The sequence below is a fragment of the Pseudonaja textilis genome, chromosome 6 (assembly GCF_049901715.1).
Source record: "Pseudonaja textilis isolate UNSWEBS1 chromosome 6, rPseTex1.2, whole genome shotgun sequence".
In the NCBI taxonomy this organism is placed as follows: Eukaryota; Metazoa; Chordata; class Lepidosauria; order Squamata; family Elapidae; genus Pseudonaja; species Pseudonaja textilis.
The window spans coordinates 8154282-8180272 of NC_141995.1; the positions used below are offsets into that span (position 1 = coordinate 8154282).

The 25991-nt window shown below is 41.0% G+C and overlaps 1 protein-coding gene across 1 annotated transcript; it reads right to left on the minus strand.

The window, feature by feature from the left end:
* Positions 1 to 1720: 1720 nt before the first annotated feature.
* Positions 1721 to 13132, minus strand: LOC113447172 (16 kDa beta-galactoside-binding lectin-like). Its single transcript, XM_087935787.1, has 5 exons — positions 13081 to 13132; positions 10987 to 11090; positions 6649 to 6728; positions 4560 to 4731; positions 1721 to 2134 (listed from the first exon to the last, which is right to left on the minus strand). Exons 2-5 carry the CDS (start codon positions 10996 to 10998, stop codon positions 1988 to 1990), a joined length of 411 nt encoding a protein of 136 aa, XP_087791913.1. The 5' UTR covers positions 10999 to 11090; positions 13081 to 13132; the 3' UTR covers positions 1721 to 1987.
* Positions 13133 to 25991: the final 12859 nt, after the last annotated feature.

Consider the following 25991-nt stretch of genomic DNA (forward strand, 5'->3'; position numbering starts at 1 on the left):
TCCTGTAGCTAGCTGTCCCACTTTAGTCTGACTTTACATCCCATTTCTAATCCTGATCAGTTATCTGAAAAGCCAGACTGCCTTGGCATTGGCGGGGCGCAGCCATTGGCAGCAGAGAAGCAGATGCGGGAGGATGGATTTCGTCCCTGTTCTCAGGCAGAAAGTATGTTGGTATTAACTGGAATCGGGGAAGAAAGACGCCAGCCGTTTCCATTGAATGGGTTTAAGCCAAGAGGCAGCAAATGCTTTTGTGACTAACACCAGCTCCCTGTTTGAGTACTGAGACAGGTGTAGACTCCCCCCACTTTTGTTTTAAACCCCCCGCCCCCCGCCCCAATCCTCTCAGCAAGCCAAGCATTTGGCATACGTACCAGTTCCAGAAGGCAGCCTTGGAATGAGTGAAAAGAACATTTGCTGGACTGCCCTGTTGCACTTCCAAAATCCCATTGTGTAGTCGACTTTTACTACAGAGCTGTCTTATAGCTATTGTCTACCTCAGCGGTCCCCAACCATTCTGGCTTGACAGCCCGGCCGGGGATGGATGGGTGGGAGAGAGGGGGATAGCAATAGCCATAGCACTTATACTTATATACCGTTTTATAGTGCTTTACAGCCCTCTCGAAGCGGTTTACAGAGTCAACCTATTGCCCCCAACAATCTGGGTCCTCATTTTACCCACCTCGGAAGGGTGGAAGGCTGAGTCAACCTTCAGCCTGGTGGGATTCAAACTGCCAAATTGTAGGCAGCTGGCTGTCAGCAGAAGTAGCCTGCACTACTGCACTCTTAACCACTGCGCCACAGAGGCTCCTATATAGTTCGACGTGAGTGATAGGCAAGTGAGCGCAAGAGTGCGCATCTCCATTTGCGCGTGGAAAGGGAGCTTCACGTGCAAGCCTAAGCAGCCGCCACTTGTGCGAGGTAAGCTCCGCGGGAGGCTTTGCATGCGCACACATGCTCGTTTCCAAATACGCCATGGCCTGTTAGTGGGCCACAGCCTGAGGGTTGTGGACCCCTGGTTTGCCTCTATGTGCCTGTTGATGGCTGCTTTGCCTGAGTGCCTAGCAATTAGTAATGCCATCAGTTATGAGCTCTCCCCCTATTGAGAAAAGATATTTTAGAAATATATGTTGGCAGATTCTATAATACGACTGTTTTAGAAATACAGGGCACTGTCCTCTCGGACCACACATAGTGCAACTCCTCAACTTGCTACAGTTGAGCCCAAAATTTGTTGCTAAGTGAGACATTTGTTAAGTGAGTTTTGCCCCATTCCATGCCAGAGTTGTTAAGTGAATAAATGAAGTTCTTAAGTTAGTAACATGGTTGTTAAGTGAATCTGGCTTCCCCCCATTGACTTTGCTTGTCAGAAGGTTGCAAAAGAGAATCACATGACACTGCAATAGTCATAAATATGAGTCAGTTGCCAAGTGCCTGAATTTTAATCACGTGACCATGAGGATGCTGCAACAGTCATAAGTGCGAAAAACTTCTTCAGTGCTGTTGTAACTTGAAATGGTCACTTAAACGAACTATTGTAAGTCAAGGACTGCCTGTACATACATCTGTCTCAGCAGTTCTATTGATCTCGTGAAACCTGTTGTGGTTGTTGCTTGTTTTTTTAAAAAAATTAAGCTTAGCAAAGATCTCCAAAGTGTTCTGAAAGCTTCGGAAAACCATCTGCAACAGGCAAAGCTTGATTTTTCACCAAATGAATCACAACTGAGTTTTTCATTGGTCTTTATTTCTTGAAAAATGAGCTTCATTCGCTACACAGCATGGCAAAGAAATGAATCTTGAGGAGAGATTGGCAAGAAAGATGGGGGAAATTTAAGGAGTCCAAGTACCTGCTTTGACCAAAAAAAGGGGGCGGGGAGGCAGTGGGGGCAGTAAAAGGAATGCAAAAATTCCAGGACATCATGTCAGATTGTTTGGGACAGCCAATTCTATCTGAGTAGAGAATAAGACCGCAGAGGAGACAAGCCTCTCTTCAGGGAAATGTCACCGATTTGATTCTGAAGTCTCCATCGACCGCCAGATAATCAATCATATTAAGGCCCAGCCGGTTGGGGAAGACGATTTCTTCACTCCCTTCCGTTTTGACTCGGATGCCATCTTCCGTAAAACTGAAGGTGATCTGGAAGACATCGTAACAAGGGAAGATCAAGACCGAGCGCGGACATCAAAGTCTCTGTGGTGTTCTTAGGTGCTAAATGAACATCAAAGCCAATGGCGGGATTGGAATAACAACCGCTTCTCTGGCTGGGTAGGTGTGGCCAGTGGGTCATGTGACTGGATGGCTGATGTCACTCATCACACCCAACCCCCGCCTCCCAGCCACTCGCCTCAAAGGAAGAGGGAGGATTCAGCCGGTTGGGGCTAATCCCACCACTGGCTGACACTGGCCTCGCTCATTTTTCGGCCTATTTGGGGGGCGTTTGGGGGGATGTTTTCCAGGACATTTTTGGCCTGAAAAATGGCCCCAAAGGCCCCCAAAATGGGCCAAAAATGAGCAGGGGTGGGGCCAGCCTGTCGTGGGGTTTGCCAGTTCACCGAACTTAACTACTGGCTCAGCCGAACCGGTGAGAACCGGCAGCATCCCATCTCTATCAAAGCCATGTTTTACACTATGAAGGAAAAACATAAGTTTCTAACCCAGGGTTAACTTTGAAGTAGAGTAGACCTTACATGGTGCAGTTAAGGAAGTTCCTCCTAAAATGGTATCCTGGGATATGGGATGCATTTTCTTAGAGATAGTGTAAGGTTGATGAATCAAAGGATTCACAGATGTTTCCTCAATATGAACTAATAGTTACAGCAATGTTTCTTAACCTTGGCGCCTTAAAATAGGTGGACTTCAACTCCCAGAATTCCCCAATCAGACTTGATGGCTGGGGAATTCTGGGAATTGAAGTCCACACGTCTTCAAGTTGCCAAGGTTAAGAAACACTGAATTACAGCTTCATTGGAGTTGATTTTTAAAGACTGTAAAGTAATTGCTCCCTTTTTACATATTTACTCACTCCCTCTTTACATAGATATCTGTATGTAAAGAACTTTAGATCTTCAAATAGACTTTAGATCTTCTAGGGCCTAGCCCTAGATTATTTTTATGATCAGGCAGAAAGACAATTGGGGCAATTATCCAAATATCTCTTTCATAGGAGGTCTCCAGTAAAGCTCACCCTCACGAACCTAAGTGCCTCTAGATGCATGGAATTCAGTTCCCAGAATTCTCAGCATAGTAGCTAGGGAATTTTGGAAGTTGTAGTTTGCACATCTGGAAGGCAACTAGATTGACAAGATGGCCCTGTCTGAGTTTTCCATGGTTTGATTCATACATGGGGTCATCACATATATATTTCATACACTTTCAGATTTTTGTGTTTTGCAAGCAAGCTCCATGGTTTATGGCTTAGCATGTTGTCTTTACTTACTAAAACACTGGGTTTTTTAATCATTTTTTATTTTCATCATATAATAATATACAAAAAAGAAAATAGGAAATTAAAGGAGGGAAAGGGGATGGGGGAAAGGGGGTGTGAAATACAAAGGAGAAGAGTAAAAGAAAAAAAAAAGCATTGATTTCCAACTTTTCCATGCACAGGTCAAGATAAACACACTCCAACCTCAACTTTTTGCTTTTACACATTCATACATAACTAGCTATTTCCACAACACCGAATCTTTCTAGTCAACAAAACCAAGATCAAAGTTTCATTTTCTTTCTTTCTTTCAGTTAAGGCCAAAGGATTTGAAAGAATACAATAAATTTGGTAAATAAAAATGGTGACAGCTCACAAAGATTACTAGGTGCAAATAGAAAAGCACATTGTTTCCATAGCAAGGAAGATAAAGCCGGAATGGTTAACTTGATTATTGAAAGAGGAAAGTAGGTTCTTATTCGGATATCATTTCTGGAATTTGTGCTTGTGAAGAAAAAAAAATGAAATATTGATCTTGGTTTGGTCGATCAGAAAGATGTGGTTTTATAAAACACTGTTTTTTTTTAAAAAAAACCAGATAGTACAAGGTGAGTATACACAAGCATCCTATACCTTGCAAAAGGGGAATCACATGACATTGCAACTGTCATAAATACATGCCTGTTGCCAAGCATCCAAATTTGATCACGAGACCACGGGGGTACCGCAATGGTCATAAGTCTGGAAAACAGTCATAAGTCGCTTTTTTCAGTGCCGTTTGACTTTGAATTGGTCATTATAAGAATGGTTGCAAGTCAAAGGCTATCTCTGTAAGTGGAATTTCCATCTGTAACACATTCATCTTCCTCTTTATATGGTTCCTCCAGTGTAGGAGTCTCCCACCTTGGCAACTTTAAGATTTGTGGACTTCAACTCCCAGAATTCCTCAGCCAGCTTTGCTGGTTTGGAGAGCTTTGCTGGCTGAGGAATTCTGGGAGTTGAAGTCCACAAATCTTAAAGTTGCCAAGGTGGGAGACTCCTACTCTGGAGCGTCACAAAGATACAACTTCCGCTCTAGTGACCCCTTGCCTCCCCACCCGCTTTGCGTCTCTTGCCCTGGCAATACGTCCTCCTCACCTCAACCTCACAATTGGGATGGAAAGGGAAGTCAGGGGGCCTCTCCTCGTCCTGCCAGGCGCTGCCTTTCCTGGAGTTACACACCACAGTGTTCCAGTCGCCTTTGCAGTCAAAACGGGCGTTGAAATGGAGCACCAGGTTCTCGCAGTCTTTACCCAGGTTGATCTCAAACCTGAGGGTGGAATTCCAAGCGTGAGAGAAGCCAGAACACAACAGGGAGTTTCAGAGGGAGGGGAGGGGATAAGAAGGGAGGGAGGGAGGAGAATACAGGGAAGGGAGGAAGGAGGAAATACAAGGGAAGGAAGGAAGGAAGGGGAATACAGAGAAGGGAGGGAAGGAGGGAGGAGGGAGGAAATACAAGGGAGGGAGGAATTACGAAGGAAGAAAGTGGGGAATACATGGAAGGAAGGAAGGAAAGAAGGGAGGGGAATACAGGGAGGGAAGGGAGGGAAGGAGGAAATACAAGGAAGGGAGGGAGGGAGGGAGGAAGGAAGGGGAATACAGAGAAGGGAGGAGGGAGGGAGGAAATACAAGGAAAGGAGGGAGGGAGGAAGGAAGGAGGGAGAGAAAGAAAGAAAGAAAGAAAGAAAGAAAGAAAGAAAGAAAGAAAGAAAGAAAGAAAGAAAGAAAGAAAGAAAGAAGAAGGAAGGAAGAAAGGAAGGAAGGAAGGAGAGAAGGGAGGGGGAGAAAGGGGAATACAGGGAAGAGAGGAAGGGAAGGAGAGAGGGAGGGAGGGAGGAAATACAAGGAAGGAAGGAAGGAGAATACAGGGAAGGGAGGGAGGGAGGGAAGGAGGCAGGGAAATACAAGTGCTATGTATTGTATATAGTGTATCGTTGTCAGTTGAAGTTCTCAGTCTGGTCCTCTATTGGAGCGGGAAAATACTTTCTCATGATTGGTTGCTTGGCGGATCAGTTTCCTATAAAAGGAGCTGTGTCAGCCAGGGAGTTCATTTGCCTCAAAGGCAGTATTAGATAAAGAGCTGTTAGAGATCACTCTGGCCTAGCCTCCATTCTTTGCCCAAAACATAACAAGGAAGGAAGGAAATATGGGGAGGAAGGAAATATTTTAAAATCAGACCACGAATGCTCAGGGATATCTCTTGTTAGGAAAACCAAAAGGAAGGAACGGCCCACTTCCAGGCACTGAAATGCTATTTTGGTAAAGGTTTCCTGTCTCCTAATCTTCCCCAGCTAAAAAGGGATATGAGGAAGATTGATGGCTGTAAGAGAGAAACTATTTCTACCAGGAACGTTTGGAGAGCATCTGGACAGCTTCTTTAGATGTGTGCGTGGGTGGGCATAGTTGCTCTCTGATGAGGAGCAAAAACATTTGCTGAGGCATTTTTAAACAAAATGTGGGCAGGACATACAATACGGCAAGGGTCTTCAAACCTGGCAAGTTTAAGGCTTGTGGACTTCAACTCCCAGAGTTCCTGAGCTAACATGACTGGAGGAGGAATTCTGGGAGTTGAAGTCCACCAGTCTTAAAGCTGCCAAATTTGAAGACCTCCCTTTAAAATTTGATTGGCTCCTCCAACATTTACTCCCATGCAGCCCTAATGTTTCATTCACAAAAACAGGACATCATCACTGCATGTTAGGAGAGTTATGTTAGTTTGTATGTCAGCGCTTTTCAACCTTGGTAACTTTAAGAAGCAAGGACTTCATCTCCCAGAATTCCCCAGCCAGCATATGGTAGCTGGGGAATTCTGGGACTTGAAGTTCCACCTACCTTGAAGTGCCCATGGTTGAAGAACACTGTTCCACACACACTGTTTAAAAAAATAATAATCAGGAGACCGATAGCTCCTTCTCTAACTCCAGATTTTATTAACAGGCATAAACATTTTTAAGCTGCAGCTCGCAAAAGTTTATGCCTGCTAATAAAAAGTTTGTCATTTGGAAAAGGGGTTACTGGATACATCGCATAAACTGTGATAGATTTAACTGCAATTATATTTAACCGTAAGGTTCATTGTGACCCCTTTTTACTTCTGGGACTTGAAGTGAAGCCCAAACAGCCCTTCTCTCCACCTCCCACCCCCGCCCCCATTCCATGAAACCTTGTCCCAATTTCCCCCTCTTACTCTTTGCAGTCTGATAAAATAGTCCCCTTCACGATGAGCGATTCTCCAGGAAAAAGCTTAAACTGGGTAGCGGTCACTCCCTAGGGGGGAAAAGATGGACATTTTAAACAGCATGGTAGGTCTGATAAGAGGGTTTTGAACGTGGGTGGGCTCCTCCATCAAACCATTCAAAGAGGATTTGGAGTTACAGGCATTCTTATTTGAGACAGCAGCCAATTTTAGGTTAATCAGTCAGCCTGTTTTAGAAGACCTGTTTTAGAAGATAGACAATTTCAGGTTGATCGGTTGCCTTGTTTTAGAAGAGACAGACAGACACAGATGATAGATAGACAGACAAACAGACAGACAGACATAGATGATAGATAGATAGATAGATAGATAGATAGATAGATAGATGGATGGATGGATGGATGGATGGATGGATGGATGGATGGATAGGATAGGATAGGATAGGATAGGATAGGATAGGATAGGATAGGATAGGATAGGATAGGATAGGATAGGATAGATAGATTATAAATAGATGATAGATATAGATGATTGATAGATTGATATAGATAGATAGATAGATAGATATAGATAGATCGATACAGATGATTGATAGATAGATAGATAGATAGATAGATAGATAGATAGATAGATAGATAGATAGATAGATAGATAGATAGATAGATAGATTATAAATAGATGATAGATATAGATGATTGATAGATAGATGATAGATAGATAGATAGATAGATAGATAGATAGATAGATAGATGATAGATATAGATAATAGATCGATATAGATGATAGATGGTAGATCGATATAGATAGATGATAGATAGATAGATAGATAGATAGATAGATAGATAGATAGATAGATAGATAGATGATAGATTAATATAAAGGATAGATAGATATGGATGATAGATAGATAGATAGATAGATAGATAGATAGATAGATAGATAGATAGATAGATGATAGATAGATAGATAGATAGATGATAGACTGATATAAAGGATAGATAGATATGGATGATAGATAGATGATAGATATAGATAATAGATCGATATAGATGATAGATAGATGGTAGATCGATAGATGATAGATAGATAGATAGATAGATAGATAGATAGATAGATGATGAATAGATAGTTAGATAGAAAGATAGATAGATAGATAGATAGATAGATAGATAGATGATAGACTGATATAAAGGATAGATAGATATGGATGATAGATAGATAGATAGATATAGATAATAATAGATCGATATAGATGATAGATAGATGGTAGATCGATAGATGATAGATAGATAGATAGATAGATAGATAGATAGATAGATAAATAGATAGATAGATAGGCAGGCAGGCAGGCAGGCAGGCAGAAGTTAGGCATAGGGTCTCCTTCCCAGTCAAATCTGAAATGTGAAAGAGGCACAGGGTCCCACAAAGGACTTGTTGATGATATGAAATCGAGGAATCACAACCCTGTGACATCATCTCAAGTGGCCTTTTCCATATGCTCTTCGTTCTTCACATAGAACCTGGGTATCCTGGCTTAATATGGAAAGAACCACTTCTGCCCAAGAACCCGTAAGCCATCTTCTGGCTACCTTAGCAGTGGGCTGATGATGACAGAGTTGTAGCTCAATTGCGGTTGTAAATCGAGGACTGCTCGTATTGGCAGGCCTTTGTATTTTAGTATCCTCTCCAGTTTTCTTCTCTTGACTCCAGATTTACTGCTACGTACCTTTTCCAGACTTTTTCCTCTTTCTTATCAGCAATTTCTTGGTTGTTACCTGATGTTTATTATGTGAGAAGAAAAATTAATGTACACCTCTGTAAATAAAGCCCTATTTACCTACACTATCGTGTTTATTAAGGACTGAAGGGCCTGAAATAAAATCAATTTTAATCTGTGTGCTGAGATTGTGACCTCCAAGTATGTTGAAATTGCACTTTTAACCCTGGCAGTTGATTAGCTTGCAAGATGTGGCAAGCTAGGGTTGTGAGAAAAGAGGAACTATATGCTTGTAACGCACGTAAAAATAACCATGTTGTAACACTGAAGTTAAAGGAACTGAAAAATCCCCCAGTTGCTATGACACGTTGGCAGAATCCTGAAAGTATTGTGCTTTGTGATTTTAGCAATAGCAATAGCACTTAGACTTACCTGTGTTTCCCCAAAAATAAGACCCTGTCTTATATTTTTTTGCCACCAAAAAAGGCACCAGGTCTTATTTTCGGGAGATGTTGTCCACTGACTAACCTCACTTGCGCGCATCGCCCCGGCTTCCTTTTAGCTGTCAGAGGCCTTCAGGAACTTCTTCTGTGGTTGGCAAGGCTTTCCTTAAGGCCTCTGCAGCTGATAACAAATCTCCAGATCGATCTGGGGTTCTGTTATTAGCTACAAAAGTAAGGTACCAGGTAAGTAGTAGGGCAGCTCCAACACCCCCCATCCCCACCCTAGCTTAATTTTTACCTGTGTACTCTGGAGTAGACAGGATCTTAATTAGGGCTTATTTTGGGGGGCAAGGGTTTATATTGGGCGCACATGTAAAAATCAAGCTAGGACTTATTTTTAGGGTAGGTCGTATTTTCAGGGAAATGGTATATATCGCTTCACAGTGCTTTACAGCCCTCTCTAAGTGGTTTACTGAGTCAGCCTCTTGCCCCCAACAATCTGGGTCCTCCTTTTATCAACCTCGGAAGGTTGGAAGGCTGAGTCAACCTTCAGACTGGTGAGATTCGAACTGCCAAATTGCAGGCAGCCGGCAGTCAGCAGAAGTAGCCTGCAGTATTGCACTCTAACCACTGCACCGCTGTGGCTCTTAAAGGTATTTTAAGATATATAATGTAATGTTGGGCAGTGGGTTGGGGCCAACTGGCTTCAAGCCATTCTCTTTGACTGCTTGTCCAATTAACCCTCATTGCCATGGGATGTAAATGCCTTATAGCAAAGGCGTTACATTGGCTATGCTTTAAATTCTAATAAACCGCTGAATCCTAAAGTGAGACTTTTGTGGTGTGCTGTCTTTCTCAATTGCTATGAAATGCAGCTATGCTTAAGATTTGGGGTTTTTTTTCCCCCCTGACAGTTATTTATTTATTGATTAAATTTATACACTGTTACAGTGACTCTGGGCAGCTTACAAAATGACAGCAAAGTAAACAAGATATCGCACAAACAATTACAATTAAGAGGATGAAATAAGCAACTAAAAGAACCAAAGGAGATGTGACACGGGAGTAGGGATCTTCTCTCTAATCCATCAGCCACACACACCCCACCCATAAAGCACCCTTTTTGGGACCCCAGTATTCTTCACTGAATTTGGAGACAGAGAAATTGGGTGGACAATTTTGCAGATTTTTTTGTTTTGTTTTTTGTTTTGCAATGAAGGAAAAAGTTTCTCCAACAATTTCCCTGGGGTGTAAAACGTTGTTCTTTCTTTGGACTTGAATGGATGAAATTGAATTAAATGAAAATCTGGAAAGCCAAAGGTTGGGAATAATTAAAAAAAAGAATGCAATATAATTAAGAATGTGGCACTTCGTTCAACCCACCCGTACTCCCTGCATAACAAAAGAAAAGCAAACCCTTCACTCCATGCAGGACAATTTTTCTGGAATCATCTTCTTTAAAAGAAAATTTTAAAACATCTTGTCTTTCATCAAACTGAATCAGGGCAACTGGACAGCTTAGATGGTGGAAATATTTAGGACTTGGTCCCAGAATGGTTGATTAATACTGTGACTATTCAAATAAAAAGGCCATCTATATAATCCAGATTAAAGAATGAAGTCAGAATGTTCTCTTTCCAAACCAAATATGGAAGAAAAATCTTTGAAATAATTAATTGCTATCTTCGGTTAGAGCGTGAATGCACAAAAATAAATACGCACATATCAAGCATCCATTTAATCATATCTGCACAAGCTGTACAGTGTGCTCAAATGATTTTTGTTGAAAAAAAGAGTTTGCCTATTGATAAAACTCAATATTAATGATAGAAAGCAGCCCAATTAATAAGCACAAAGTGTGGGGTTTTTATACAAAAATAATACAATTAAGAGAAGCATCCAAACAATTTAAGGAAGTGGGCTCTGGTCTTCAAACCCAATGCCAAAATAATTGAGGCAATTTTTAAAATGGAACAAGAGTCTTTCTAATTTTTAGCTGCAAAAGACTAACGTGTCTGTCCCTCTCAATGCGAACAAGCAAGCAAAAGGAAAAACCACAATTGCGGCTTTCAATCAACAACCAACCAATTTCTCTCCAAGAGAACAATCTATATCTTGCAAGCCTTTGCTGGGAATTTTGGTTAAAAGAAACAAAGACCCCAGACTTACACATTTACTCATGATGTCGCCTTGTCCAGCCACAAGTTGGTATAGTACTTAACTCCAATCTCAGCTCTGTGACTTAAGCGAAGTTCCCGTTGTCCTTTAAATAGCTGGAGGAAATCACATGACAAAAAGAATAAATGAAGGGTAGAGTCAGATAACCAGAAATGGAAGCAGGTGGTAAGGTGGGGAGAAGAGGGTGATGAATCAAAACAGCTGCTGCATCCGTTCCTTCTAACGGTATGGGTTTGGGGAGGGGTATGTCAGGGAATACCAGCAGCCCCTTGGCAAGCATTCGTTAAAAGGATTTTGCTATTCTTTCCCAGACGAGATTTTGGAAGCCAACAAAAACTATTGTTCTTGGTATGAATGCTAGAGGAGCATAATGATGAGAGTTTCGGAAATTTTATGCCTAGAAATATAGCAGAGGGAGGAGGAGAGGAAAAGGAGGAGGAGGAGAGAGAAGGAAGAGGAGGAGGGGGGGAAGGGAAAGAGGAAGAAGAAGAAGAAGAAGAAGAAGAAGAAGAAGAAGAAGAAGAAGAAGAAGAAGAAGAAGAAGAAGAAGAAGAAGAAGAAGAAGAAGAAGAAGAAGAAGAAGAAGAGGAGGAGGAGGAGGAGGAGGAGGAGGAGGAGGAGGAGGAGGAGGAGGAGGAGGAGGAGGAGGAGGAGGAGGAGGAGGAGGAGGAGGAGGAGGAGGAGAGATAGGGAGGGAGGGAGGGAGGGGAGGAAGATATAGATAAATAGATAGATGATAAATACATAGATACATAGATGATAGATAGATAGATAGATAGATAGATAGATAGATAGATAAATAGATGATAGATAGATAGATAGATAGATAGATAGATAGATAGATAGATAGATAGATAAATAGATGATAGATAGATAGATAGATAGATAGATAGATAGATAGATAGATAGATAGATAGATAGATAGATTACTACTGCTATATACAACTGTAGGCCCTAAGTCAAGGGTCTTCAAACTTGACAGCTTTAAGACCTGTGGACTTCAACTCCCAGAATTTCTTCTCCAGTCATGTTAGCTCAGGAATTCTGGGAGTTGAAGTCCACAAGTCTCAAACTTGTCAAGTTTGAAGACCCTTGCCCTAACTCTATCCAACCAATTAATTAAAAAAAAAAGATCTTTGAATACTCCTTGATGAATATTTTTGTATTTTTCTGTATCCGTTTTTCTGCTTTGGAATATTCTAATAAAAAACTCAAAGTAGAAAAAAGTGACAAATTCAACCAATGTTGGGGGAGATGCATATTTTCATTGTGAAGAGGACCAAATGGGAAAGTACTGTATCCCTAATATCAATACAATGGATATCCGTAAGGTGCTTTTTCAAGAGGCCACTGGGTTCTCTGGTTTTTCTTTGAAGATGTTTTGCTTCTCCTCCAAGAAGCTTCTCAGCTCTGACTGAATCATTCCCCAACATCCAGTCAGAGTTGAAGAAGCTTCTTGGAGGAGAAGCGAAACATCTTCAAAGAAAAACCAGAAAGTCCAGTTGCCTCCTGAAAAAGCACCTTTGAGACAACCATACCTTGGATGACGGAGAATCTCCATAGACGACACGGAGAATAGGCATTGTAAGATTCTCAAAACCCAATATAACGAAAACATTTCCAGAAATAGTTACTTGTTCATCTCAGGCATACAAGCAAGTCCACCCTTTCCAGGCCTTCTGAGAATTTGTATTCTCCCCACTTAGTTAATTGCCTAATAAATCGTGTTTAATGTTTAGACACATGTTCCTAGGGATATAAACTATGGACTAAAGTAATTGCTTTATGCCATTCCCGGGGACAAATTATTTATCTGTTGATCCTTTGTCCATCTGGAAAGATGTTCCTTGAAATCAGCAACGAACAGGAAAGTACTATGTCCCTAATATTCAAAGGCAACTGTACTGAGGTATTAATGCCAGAATAGTTATCACACTCCACCTTGGAAGATTGAATCCATCTGTATCCAGTGCAGACAATGTGAATCACATGCCACTCTTAAAATAGAGGTAGACACTAAAGAATGGGTTGACTGCCAGTTGCATTCATTAAAACAAATATTCATCCTAGATTCTTTTTCCCTACCTTTGACATCATGTTTTTCAGTCAAGACTTCAAGCAGACAAGATTTGTTTTCCTATAAAAGCCAATAAACAAAAAGAAAGAGAATAATATCTTGTCACATGCTTGGTCAAAGCAGAAAAGAGCACTGTAAGACTATTTTTGTTTGAGGGGAGGGAAATCTTTTAATGTGACGCTGTTTTAGCCAAACCACCAGCTTCTTGGTTACAGGATACAGATCGACATTCAAGGTAGATGGTCGTATAGAAAAGCTGCCATTTATTTTATAAAGCCAAAATTATAGCTTCTCTTCCTTCCTCTTCTTAATTTATCGGCATAAAAATTCTGAAACTCTACTATTTAAGAAAAACAGAAATCAAATGCATCATTTCACTATCCCAAAGTCAATGTAACGCAGTGGATATGTATTGTAAGATTCTCAATATAACAAAAACATTTCCGGAAATAGTTACTCATCTCAGGCATGCAAGCAAGTTCAACTTTTTCAGGCCTTCTTCCAGGTATTCCCCCAATTTAGTTAATTACCTAATAAATCATGTTTAATGTTTGGACACATGTCCCTAGAGATATAAACTATGGTCTAATCTAATTGCTTCCTCATGCCCTTCACAGGGACAAATTATTTATCTGTTGATCCTTCGTCCATCTGTATCCGTTTTTCTGCTTTGGAATATTCTAATAAAAAACTCAGAGTAGAAAAAAGTTACAAATTCAGCCAGTATTTCCTAGTCAAACCACAGACAATTACAATGATCTAATACATATGGATTTTACAGAAGACAATGTTGAAAAAGCACTGCTCAATCTAAAACCATCTCTATCTATTGGACGGAGTGGAATATGTGCCTACTTCTTAAAAGAGCTATCCACTGCCATAGCCGAACCTCTAAGCATAATCTTTGAAAAATCTTTCAGGACCGGCTCCTTGCCATAACTATGTTCACAAGCCACGGTCATCCCCATCTTCAAAAAGGGAGACCTCCAGCCTAGTTGAAAATTACAGACCAATCTCCTTATGCTGTGTCACCTGTAAAGTCATCATCCTCTACTTAGAAACCATCCAATCCATCATCCTCTACTTAGAAACAAACAACCTACTCTCTAATAAACTATTTGGTTTCAGGAAAAAACTATCCTGTAATCTGCAACTCTTACACTGCAAAAACATATGGACTACACAACTCGATCAAGGCAAAGCAATAGACATAGACAGACTTCTGTAAAGCCTTTGATTCAGTGATACACGACAAACTACTCCTAAAACTAAAATCTTATGGTATCTCTGGACAACTGCATAACTGGATAGAAGCATTCCTGTCAAACAGACAACAAATGGTCAAAATTGGAAGTGTCCTATCAAATTCTGTACCTGTCAACAGTGGTGTCCCCCAAGGCAGTGTTCTAGGACCAACTCTCTTCATACTCTACATAAATGACCTCTGTGATCATATTAAGAGCAACTGCGTTCTTTTCGCTGATGATGTAAAGCTGTTCAATACCACAGACAATACTGCTACCCTTCAAAAAGATCTTGACTATGTATCAGAATGGTCAAACAAATGGCAACTTCAAATCTCAACAAATAAATGCTCTGTCTTACATATTGGCAAAAAAAAAATCAGAAAATAAAATACAACCTAAATAGTCAAGATCTTGTTGATGATCCAAGCTCTGTAAAGGACCTTGGAATACTCATCTCTAATGATCTAAGTGCTAGAGCCCACTGTAACTATATAGCCAAAAAGGGGTTCAGAGTTGTTAACCTAATCTTACGTAACTTTTTCTCTGGTAATATTACACTACTAACTAGTGCATACAAAACATTTGCTAGACCAATACTCGAATACAGCTCATCAGTCTGGAACCCACATTACATATGTGATATTAACACAGTTGAGAAAGTCCAGAAATATTTCACAAGAAGAGTTCTCCACTCCTCTACTCATTGCAGAATACCTTATGCCACTAGACTCGAAATTCTAGACCTAGAAAATCTACGCCTCCTTCGGTCCGATCTAAGTATAGTATATAAAATCAAATGTCCTACCAGTCAATGAATACTTCAGCTTCAACCATAACAACACAAGAGCAAACAATAGATACAAACTCAAGCTTAACCGCACCAAACTTGACTGCAGGAAATACGACTTCAGCAAGAGTGGTCAATGTCTGGAATACTCTACCTGACTCTGTGGTTTCTTCCCCAAACCCCAAAAACTTTAAGCTTAGACTTACTATTGACCTCACCCCTTTTCTAAGAGGTCTGTAGGGGGCGTGCATAAGCACACCAACGTGTCTACCGTCCCTGTCCTATTGTTTCTTTTATTTTTTATTTTTCTTATATGTATCCATGTATTCATAACTATGTTTTTACTTATACCTATTATCTTGAAAGCAATTGACAAAAATAAATAAATAAATAAAATAGATTTGGAGAAAGAAGGAAGGAAGGAAGCAGAGGTAGTATTCAGCAGGTTCTGATCAATTCTGGAGAACTGGTAGTGGAAATTTTGAGTAGTTCGGAGAACAAGCAAATACCACCTCTGACTGGAGATTTTACAGTCTCCAGTCCTTCCCCTGCCACACCTATCAAGCCACACCCACAGAACTGGTAGTAAAAAAATTTGAATCCCACCACTGGAAGGAAGGAAAAGGAGAGAAAGGAGTAAGAGAAAGGCAGGCAGGCAGAAAGAGAGAGAGAGAGAAAGAAGGAAAGAAAAAAAGAAAGAATACTACTGCTACTACGACTGTAGGCCACAGGATTAATCAACCCACTTAAAAAAACCTGTTTGAGTACTTCATAATGGATATTTTTTGTATTTTTCTGTGTCTGGTTTTCTGCTTTAGAATTTTCTACTGAAAAAAACCTCAGAGTAGAAACAGGCAGGGAAGGTCATGAAACGAATCAAAACTCAATTAACATATGTCTCCAAAATGTCTCAGTAACAGAAACATTGGGCTCAATTCGTAGTCGTAAGTTGAGAACTACCTGTACATTGGGAAGAGTTAGCGGTAAAATTCAAAAAAATTTACTTGCAATTTTGCAATTTTACTAGCTTATAATTGTGTATAAGTGCCGGGGAAAGAAACGGGATAAGGATATAATATATATCATCCTTTTTCTACTGAGGATGGATTTTCTTGTACATACCCACATCAACCAATACGATGGCCTATGAGTATAGGGGGAAATCATCTACATTTGAGGTATATTCTGCAGATTGTAATGATACGGTAGTAATATTATCTAATTTAGAGGCAGGGCATTTAGGATTATTTTCCTGGGGAAGCTACCTTTTGTAACCAGGTGCCATTTTTCACTTCTGTGTTAATCTAAAATAATTTAGTGGAATATTGTGTAAGACTTCTCTATTGTTTTGTACAAAGGTTATATATTTGTGGGTCAGCTGTCCAGTGTCATGTTAATGATGGATATTAATGGAAATGGAAACGGGTAAACAGGACGAGGAAACAGATGGAATGCTACAATAGGGTGTACCTGGGAGTTACGTAGCTGGATAGAGTGCGAACCCGTAAAGAGGTTCACAAGACCATATATTTGAAACTATATAAACCCCAGCCTTCCTGGGAACTGCCCAGGGGTGGCATTTAAATTTCTTAACTACCAGTTCTGTGGCTGTGGCTTAATTTGTGGGCGTGGCTTGGTGGTCATGTGACTGACTGGGCATGGTCAACTCGACATCACTTACATCGAGAGGTGCTTCTCTTTGCCTGGCCTCTCATGACTGTGGGGATGCTGTGAAAAATGGTCATAAGTCACTTTTTTCAGTGCCATTGTAACTTTGAATGGTCACTAAATGAACTGTTGTAAGTCAAGGATTACCTGTACAAAAATACAAAAAGCTTCTTTGCTTGCAAAAAGCTGCCCTAAATACCAAGCATTAGATTTAAAATACCTGCAAGCTGGAGTTACAAGTCAGGCAGGGTGCCAGAGCACCTTGAAGAATTTAAATAGTTGAAATGCAATAACTATCAGCAGCCAACTCTTGCTCATAAAGTGAAACCCTTTAGCCAAGAGGTCATTTAAGCTCTCCAGAAAGAGCACACCCAGGAGAAGCAATCCTTAGATCCATTTGCACCACTTAAAGACACCAGCTGGTCTCACTCACCTCATAGGATATCCTGAGGAAATCATCCAGATTTAAGGAAAGGTCACATGCTCCCCAGAAAGGCAGTAAAAAATTAGAGCCAAGCTTGCATCCTGCCTCTTTGTAAGAACACCCCAAAGGACAGTGCCAGATATGCCTTCGCCCTTCTTGTCCTCTTCCTCCTCTTCTTTGTATTGGGTTGACACTCTAGCATAATTGTCCAGCTATTAAATCAGTATATTTAACGTTCTTGATGATTCTCTCTAGTTTTCATTCCAGTTTTTACTTCTTGGCTCCAGCATTTTTTGTCATACATTCAGTATAAAAGTTAAATATGGTATAATATCTAATGGTATCTAATTTTCTCTTCTGTTCCTTCTATAAGCAGCTGTGGTGATGTGGTAAACCCTATTTTTAAAGGATATCTAGAATTTATTGTAGTCGACGCTGTTAAAGGCCTTAATATATCAATAAAGCAAAAATAGAAGGTTTTTTTTTCCAGAACTTTCTTGCCTTTCTCATTATCTGTCCTCATCTGAATCTTGCACTGTTACCTTTTGATAACAGTTCATTGTATAATGAAGATGAATGAAAGAAGAGATGAAACTCTGTTTACTTTACAGGAAGGGCCTGTTGATTAGGACAGGATTTTGGAGATTCATTATCTTCCTAAAGGGACACTTGATATCTAGCATTATTTTTGGCACAAAATTCCTTCATTCAAGTTTTCAAAAGATTGCTTAAGCTAGTTTGCATTCTATTTAGCTGCTTTTATTGTTCCACCTTTTAACATTTTAAATGATTTAATATTAATTCATTATTTATCTATGCTAGCAGTGTAAATGTAGAACAGTGGGGTATAAATATTCAATACCACAAAACTTATTTCCAAACAATGAACGTTATAAAACACTACTGATGATGTGCTACTGTAAATTATCATACACTTTGATTGGCTTCTACATTATGATTTACCACTTCTACATAATATAATACTTTTTAAAATTTGCTTTGGCATTTTATGCCTTCATTTTTTTGATCATTACTTTCTGTTAATGCCTCTGGTAATTTCCAAAACACAACTTGCATTCTTTAAATAATAAGAAATAGCCATTTTCTGAAATATATCTGAAGTGTTACCTCTCTTCCTTTTTTAAAAATAATGTTGAAAAATGCTAATAAGATCTAAGTGACTTCATCAGAGAAAAACACAAGCAAAATATCACCACAAATTATCAATGCCTCAATATTGGATAATAGACCATCTCTCTACCTAGACTAATTCTGCTGGAGGCAGGCCTATTGATTTAATTGTGGATGATGCAATAATCAAAGACGACAATACAAACAAAGAAGTAAATAAAGGAAAAGGATGAGAATCAAAAAGCTTGCAATTTTATGATGCTGAACTAGTCCAGCAAACATATTTCCTAAGTTTGGATTTAGACCATTTTTAATGACCAAAATAGTTAGTTATCTTTGATTTCTACAATACTGTGTTGGTTATTTTTCTAAAACCTCTTTGGTGCATTTATGTCCATAGCAGGACTGAAAGGCAACTGTAGGTAATTGTTACTTGTTTGATATTTTGTATTTCATTGAAGAACTCCAGGGGCACAAGGGATGATTTATCCTGCTATTGTTGCCTACGGATTTTGCAAAATAAACTTGAGAGAAAGAATGGCCAGATATCACACAGAGGGCTACCATGGTGGCTCTTGCCAGGAAGGCAAGCAGCGGAGACAGCACATCCTGGAACTGTGCTGGGAGTGGGGAGTTTCCTTGGACGATTTTGGCGATGGCAGCATAAGGCAAAATGGGAGCAGTGTGGGGGGAGAGGAGAGCAATAGGAGAGAATGTGGGGGTGAAAGGAGCGCAGCAAAGTAACAGGAGTGAATGGAGAACAGTGGGGTGGGGAAAGGAGCGCAGAGTGCAGCAAAGCAACGGGGGCAAATGGAAGCGGGAAAATGGCTCCCGGGCAGCAGAGAGAAGCAGGATTCATCCTGGCTGCTTCTCTGCTGCCCAGGAGCCATTTCCCGAAGGGAGAGGGACTTGCAAGCTTTTCGTGCTCTCGCTCTCCCAGCTGGAAGGAACAGTGGAGAGGCTCATGTTGGCTCTGGGCTGCTTCTCTCACCTGCTCTTGCTGGGAGAGCGAGAGAGCCTCTCCCAACAGGGCGAAAAGCTTGCAAGTCCTCCTCTCAATGAAACGGCTCTTGAGCAGCAGAGAGAAGCAGGATTCATCCTGGTTGCTTCTCTGCTGCCCAGGAGCTGTTCCCCGAAGGAAGCAGGACTTGCAAGCTTTTCGCTCTGCTGGGAGAGGCTCTCTCGCTCTCCCAGCTGGAGCAGCAGGTAAGAGAAGCAGCTGTTTGACCTGTCCAGAGCCAACAGGAGCCTCTCCGCGTGTTCCTCAGTGGAAGGCAAGTGGTGGGGGTGGGGGAAATGTGACCGGCAGCAGTAACAAATTGGCAAGTGGTGGGGGGAAGGTGACTGGGGCTTGCACTCACCCAGGGAGATCACCAGATCAGGTAGGGCTGCAGCAATGGCTGGCCGTGAGGATTGGCAAAAGCAGGCTGCAGGCGTGTCATGCATGCGCGCGATGTTGCGCATGTGCAAGAGGGACTGACTGGCCAGGGAGTGGAGAAGTGGGTGGAGAGGGGCGGGGCCAGCTGGTTTACCAGTTCTCCGAACTACAGAGAATCATAACAACCGGTTCTATCGAACCGGTCTGAACCGGTAGAATTCCACCCCTGCCCATGAGCAGAATTCCCTTTTGCAAAAGCTTCATAACAAAGCTCTTAGATATTCGCGTGTTTCCAGTTGTCTGAATACCTGAATGGTTGATTTTTATCACATCCAGTTCTGTGGGAGAGGCTGGTGGAAGTGGCGTGGCTTGGTGGGCATGGCAAGAGAAGGTTACTGCAAAATTCCTATTCCCCCCCACCCACTCCTGGGGGAAGGTTACTGCAAAATCCATCATTCCTTTCCCACTCCACCAATCTGCTTTCCAGCTCCGTTCTCCTGTGCAGGGCAACAAAAGAAGACCCAGCTAATCAGCTGGGGCTCGGGAGGCAAAGAATAGATGGGGTTGGCGGGGCCAGTCATAGGCGGTATTTGCCGGTTCTCCAAATTACTCAATATTTCTCCTACCGGTTCTCCAGAATTGGTCAGAACCTGATGAATTACCACCTCTGAAACCAGGCCACCAAACCACACAGTGGCTGGATACCATCAAAGCTGATGCCAGGCAGAGCATAGAATAATTCAAAGAAGCAGTGCAAGATGAGAAGATGGGAAGAGACCTGACTCATAGAAGCACCGAGGATCAGACTCGACTAAATGGAAGTCATTGTCGTCATCATCATCAAAATTATCATCATCATCATTCCAATGTGCAACCCAGCCAAAATCTACACATATAATCAGACCTCAAAAAACTTGGGCAAACTAGATGGGAACAAAAAAAAAAAACCCTCCAAGTGGCCTCAACGACCCTCTAAAAGGATGCAAATGACCAGCTGTCTGCAAGGAGTATAAATCCTTCCATTCCCCACCATCCAGTCAGAGCTGAAGAAGCTTCTTGGATGAGAAGTGAAACGTCTTCAAAAGAAAAACCAGAAAGTCCAGTTGTTTCTTGGGGGGGAAAAAAGCACCTTTGAGACAACCATGACCTGGATGAGGGAGAATCTCCGTAAACATTTAGATGGGAACAAAAGCGCTAACCCTTTGCAGTAATTCTGATTTTTGTTGCAGTTTTGGCACAGTAAACCCGCAGAATCTGGAGAATATTCTGACGAATTGCTTGGGGTTTGTTAATATAAATCAAGCGTCTTCAAACTTGGCAAGTTTAAGACTTGTGGGCTTCAACTCCCAGAATTCCTGAGCTAACATGACTGGAGGAGGAATTCTGGGAGTTGAAGTCCACAAGTCTTAAAGCTGTCAAGTTTGAAGACCCGTCATATAGAATGATAACTTCTTGCAGCCAGCAGATGGTGCATTTGCAACAGGCAGATGGAGCTAAGAAAGAGAAGGAGGAAACAGAAGAAAAGTCACAAGCATAAAACGTGCACACTTATATGAAGGGGAACCTACAGTAGTCCTCAACTTATGATCACAATTGAGCCCAAAACTTCTAAACGAGACAGTTGTTTAAGTGAATTTTGCCCCATTTCATGACCTTTCTTGCCATTGTTGTTAACTGAATCACTGAAGTTGTTAAGTTAGTTGCTGTTAACACAGTTGCTAAGCAAATCTGATTTTCTCATTGACTTAGTGACTCAGAAGGTCGCAAAAGGGGATCCCGTGACCCAGGGACTCTGCAACTGTCATAAATATGAGTCAGTTGCCAAGCATCTGAATTTTGATCATGTGACCACGGGGATGTTGCAATGGTCTTAAGTGTGAAAAACGGTCATAAGTCACTTTCTTTTTAATGCCGTTGTAACTTCGAAAGGTCACTAAATGAACGTTTGTAAGTCGAGGACTACCTGTGTAACAGCGTACTATTTTCCCAGCGCTTTACGTCAATCAACTTCCTTGCAATATCATTGTTACAGTTAGCCAGGTCATTCCACCTGAATTGAGGGCAGTTGTGTTTGTGCAACTTTAAATAATGAGATATTCCATTTAGTGTGAATAGTAAATTTGATTCCAGGTTGCATTTAAAGTGAACAAAATTCAGCAAGGGAGAAGCTAACACACATCCATTTAAGGAAGAAATGGAAGATTCCATCAGGGGAAACAGTAGAAGGTCCAAAGAATTGCCTTTTTTAATTATTATATTAGAGCAAAAAATTAATATAATTGACATCAATGTGGTTGCAGCAACACTAAAATAGGATGAGATGCTGGAAAGCCTAAATTTACCACACAAAATATAAAACACACAGGAAAAATAAGAAATAGTTAGCACTGCTGTCATTACCTAGTTTGGTAATGAAACGTCTGCAAGAAAACCAAACTCACAACGCATCCAAGACCACCCAGAAATAAAAAAAAAGGTAAGTTGCATCAGCATTTTGTAGTTTGCAAACTTCTACAAGGAGATTGAACAATGGTAAAGATGCTTTTGTTAGTGTAAGTTTATCTTCAGGAGTTGTATATAGAAGTTGTTGTTTTTCCCCTTTTTTATTTTGCTTTCTAGAACTAGTCTGTGACTTCCTTAACAATAAATATGTATTCTTTGTATCCTTTGTGCAGTGTTTCCTTAATATATATACTCCAGGGGTGGGATTCAAAAATCCCAGCAACCGGTTCGCTGCCCAGTTGCTGTGTGGGCGTGGCCATGGTGGGCATGGCCTACTGGAACTTCCAGGAGGGCTGTTTTTCGCCTTCCCAAGGGTCCAAAGGCTTCCCTCGGGCCTCTGGGAGGGTGAAAATGGCCTCCCTCAGGCTCTAGAGGCCCTCTGGAAGCCGGAAACAGGCCTGTTTCTGGACTTCTAGAAGGCCCGTTTTTCCCCCTCCCAGAGCCTCCTGCACTTACCTGTATCGAAATGGAGACTCCTGGGAGGGGAGGGGAGGGGTGGGCGGGGCCAGCTAATCGGTTGAAATACCAGTTTGGTGAACCAGATAGAAATTTAACGTCCGGTTCTCCTGAACCGGTCAGAACCGGTAGAATCCCACCCTTGATATACTGTCATATTTCCTAGGCAGACCAGACAAGAAAGATGCCTAGATGAGTTACATGTAGCCCTCGACCTACGACCACAACTGAGCCCCAAATTTTTGTTACTCAGTTAGGCATTTGTTAAGTGATTTCCCCTCTCCTTATTTTACGACCTTTCTTACCGCAGCTGTTAAGTGGATCGTTACAGTTGTTGATTTAGTAACACAGTTGTTAAGTGAATCTGGCTTCCCCCATTGACTTTGCTTGTCAGAAGGTTGCAACAGTGGATCCCAGGTCATTGCAACAGTCATAAGTGTGGGGCAATTCCCAAGTGTCTTAATTTTGATCGTGTGACCATGGGGATGCTGCAACGGTCATAAGTGTGAAAAACAGTCATAAGTCACATTTTTCAGTGCCGTTCGAATGTCCACTAAAATAAACTGTCATAAGTCGAGAACTACCTCTACTGTACTACAATACTACATTAGTAGAATCTTGCAAGTCACGAAGTACCAATTTCCCACTATCTCTTTTACAGCCTGAGGAGTTAGGGAGGGTCTCTCTCTTCAGACTCTTTTTCTCCACCTATTATACAGCTGTGGGCTACGCCCTCCCTTATCTGATTGTTCCCTAGCCAGCAGGTCTTCCCTCCAAGGTCTTTCTCACGCATTATTACAAAACATTTCTGTTCAAAACTTCTCATTAACCTATTTCCACCAATAACTGCAACCCGTTATCGTATTTGCCATAGAAACAGCACTTCAAATGGTGGGAATTCAAATACGGCGACCATTTTGTGGGATTCATTAACCACAGCAATCAAGGCCTAGCTGTAGAGACGCTGTGAGTTTGATGGTGTTAGTAAGGCTACAGTCCTCAGCTGAAGCTTTTCCGATGGCCATTAGATGGGGATATCGTAAAGGGATATTGTAAAATCCTTCATCGATGCGGTCAGTTTGTGCTTAAATATGAGAGTTATAGAATAATAGAGTTAGAAGGGACCTTGGAGGTCTTCTAGTCCACCCCCCTGCTCAAGCAGGAGTCTCCTTACCATTCCAGACAAGTGGCTGTCCCGTCTCTTCTTCAAAGTACTCAACTTACAGCCATTTGTTTAGTGACTGTTCGAACTTACAACAGCACTGAAAAAAGCAACTTATGACCAGATTCAGATTAGCAGAGTTGGGAGGAACCTTGTAGGTCATCTAGTCCAACCCCCAGCCCAAGCAGGAGACCTTGCACCATTTCTGACAGATGGCAGTCCAATCTCTTCTTGAAAGCTTCCAGTGATGAAGCTCCCACAACTTCTGTTCCTTGGGTTGAATGACCCGTTTTCACACTTGTGACCATTGCAGCATCCCCATGGTCACATAATCAAAATTCAGGTGCTTGGCAACTGGCATGTACTTATGACGGTTGCAACGTCCCAGCGTCATGTGATCTGTGACCGGGATTTGTAACCTTCCCAGCCAGCTTCTGACAAGCAAAGCCAATGGATTAAACCAGATTCACTTAACCCTATAAGCGGTTACTGAATCACATAACAATTGCTGTGATTTATTGAAGAACTGTATCCAAAAGTTCCTAAAATGAGGTGGAACTCACTAAAACGAGGCTGCCTTGCTTAGCAACAGAAATTTTGGGCTCCATTTTGGTCGTAAATCAAGGACTATTTGTACATCTGAAGATTACATTTGGACAAAAGTTTTAGAAGAATTACAATTCAAATACAACAAAAACTCAATTAGCGAAAGGATTCCCCTGGTCTTACTTTGTGTGTTTCCCACTCAAGAAGGATTCTAGGACAGTCCAGAGAGGTGGATTAATTCTCTGGATTAACTCTGTTCCATTTATTATTTTGCATTTCTGTATATTTATTGCTGCTGAAAGAAAGGGCTAATTGAAAGCCTGTAAGGCACAGTCTTCTTACAGCTTCACCACCATGCCTTAGCAGGTTCTGCTAAGCATGTCCATCTTCTTAGCTTGCAAAAAAAGAAAGAATACAAACATCCAGCTGTCTGCAAGGAGTATAAATCCTTCCATTCCCCACCATCCAGTCAGAGCTGAAGAAGCTTCTTGCATGCGAAGCGAAACGTCTTCAAAAGAAAAACCAGAAAGTCCTGTTGCCTCCTGAAAAAAAAGTACCTTTGGGATTAAGATTGTAGCAGTGTTTTCAAATTCTCCATATCTTTGATCAATCCAGTTCAGCTCTTCACTTCTTTTTCTCTCAAATAAAAGTTTGCTCATTGCAGCCATTTCTCACCTGGAGATCAGATTTTTTCAACCTTTCCCCTCCATTTCTTTGCAAATGGCACGCTTATCTTGTGGCCTTTGATACTACACACACATATTTGCAGAATGCTTTCAAGTGCACCAAGCAAGAAAGGTACCATAGCAGCTTGAATCTTATTTACCTCTACATCATCTGTTATCAGATCTTTCCTGGAATAATGTTTCCACTGTTCTTAACAGTTGCACGTATCAACAAAATCAAAAAGATAACTCACAGTAAAAAAACAATTAAGGGACACTATCCCAAAATATATCAGATTTTTAAAAAGCAACAAATATATTTTTATGTGTAAGACATAATTGCAGAAAAATGATTTGTGGCCTTCCTTGTATTCTTATAGACCTGCGATGCTATTTTTTTCCCCTAGACAGCCTCGGATATATTTTATGGGAGCTGTTCTGTTTTAACTACTGCTGTTTTGAAACTGCTTTTAAGCCCTTTTGGAATTTTTGCACCATAAAGCAGATTGCAAATGCTTACAGAATGTTCTTGAACGTGTCTGGGTAAATATCAGCAACTGCCACCTGGCTCAATGGTTAACAACACCTCAAATGTGGCTTGTAGCATATTTAGCAAAGCATGTCAAATTTAAACAGCGCCGGGAAGACGGATCTTGATGGAGAAGTACATATCGGAAATTACTTGCGTGCAGAGTTCTTCCCATCTCAAAGCATAGTCCCCAACTTACAACAGTTCTTTTAGACACTGTTCGAACTTACAACTGCACTAAAAAAGTGATTTATGATCATTTTCCACACTTCTTTTTTAAATTGTTTTTTTTCACATTTTACAAATCTTAATATTAATATTAACAGTGTGGCAACATCATTGTTACACATATCAATCTCACGTTTCTATATACATTCATATACATTTATCTGTAATTTTCTTATCTCCATTATCCTTATTTCTG

What these genes read in the sequence shown, in the direction of transcription:
- LOC113447172 (XM_087935787.1), bottom strand. An exon ending in ATTTTATCAGACTGCAAAGA is followed by an intron (nt 4,732 to 6,648) that starts GTAAGAGGGGGA and finishes TTCCACCCTCAG; the next exon opens with GTTTGAGATCAACCTGGGTA. An exon ending in ATCCCAATTGTGAGGTTGAG is followed by an intron (nt 2,135 to 4,559) that starts GTGAGGAGGACG and finishes GATGTCTTCCAG; the next exon opens with ATCACCTTCAGTTTTACGGA.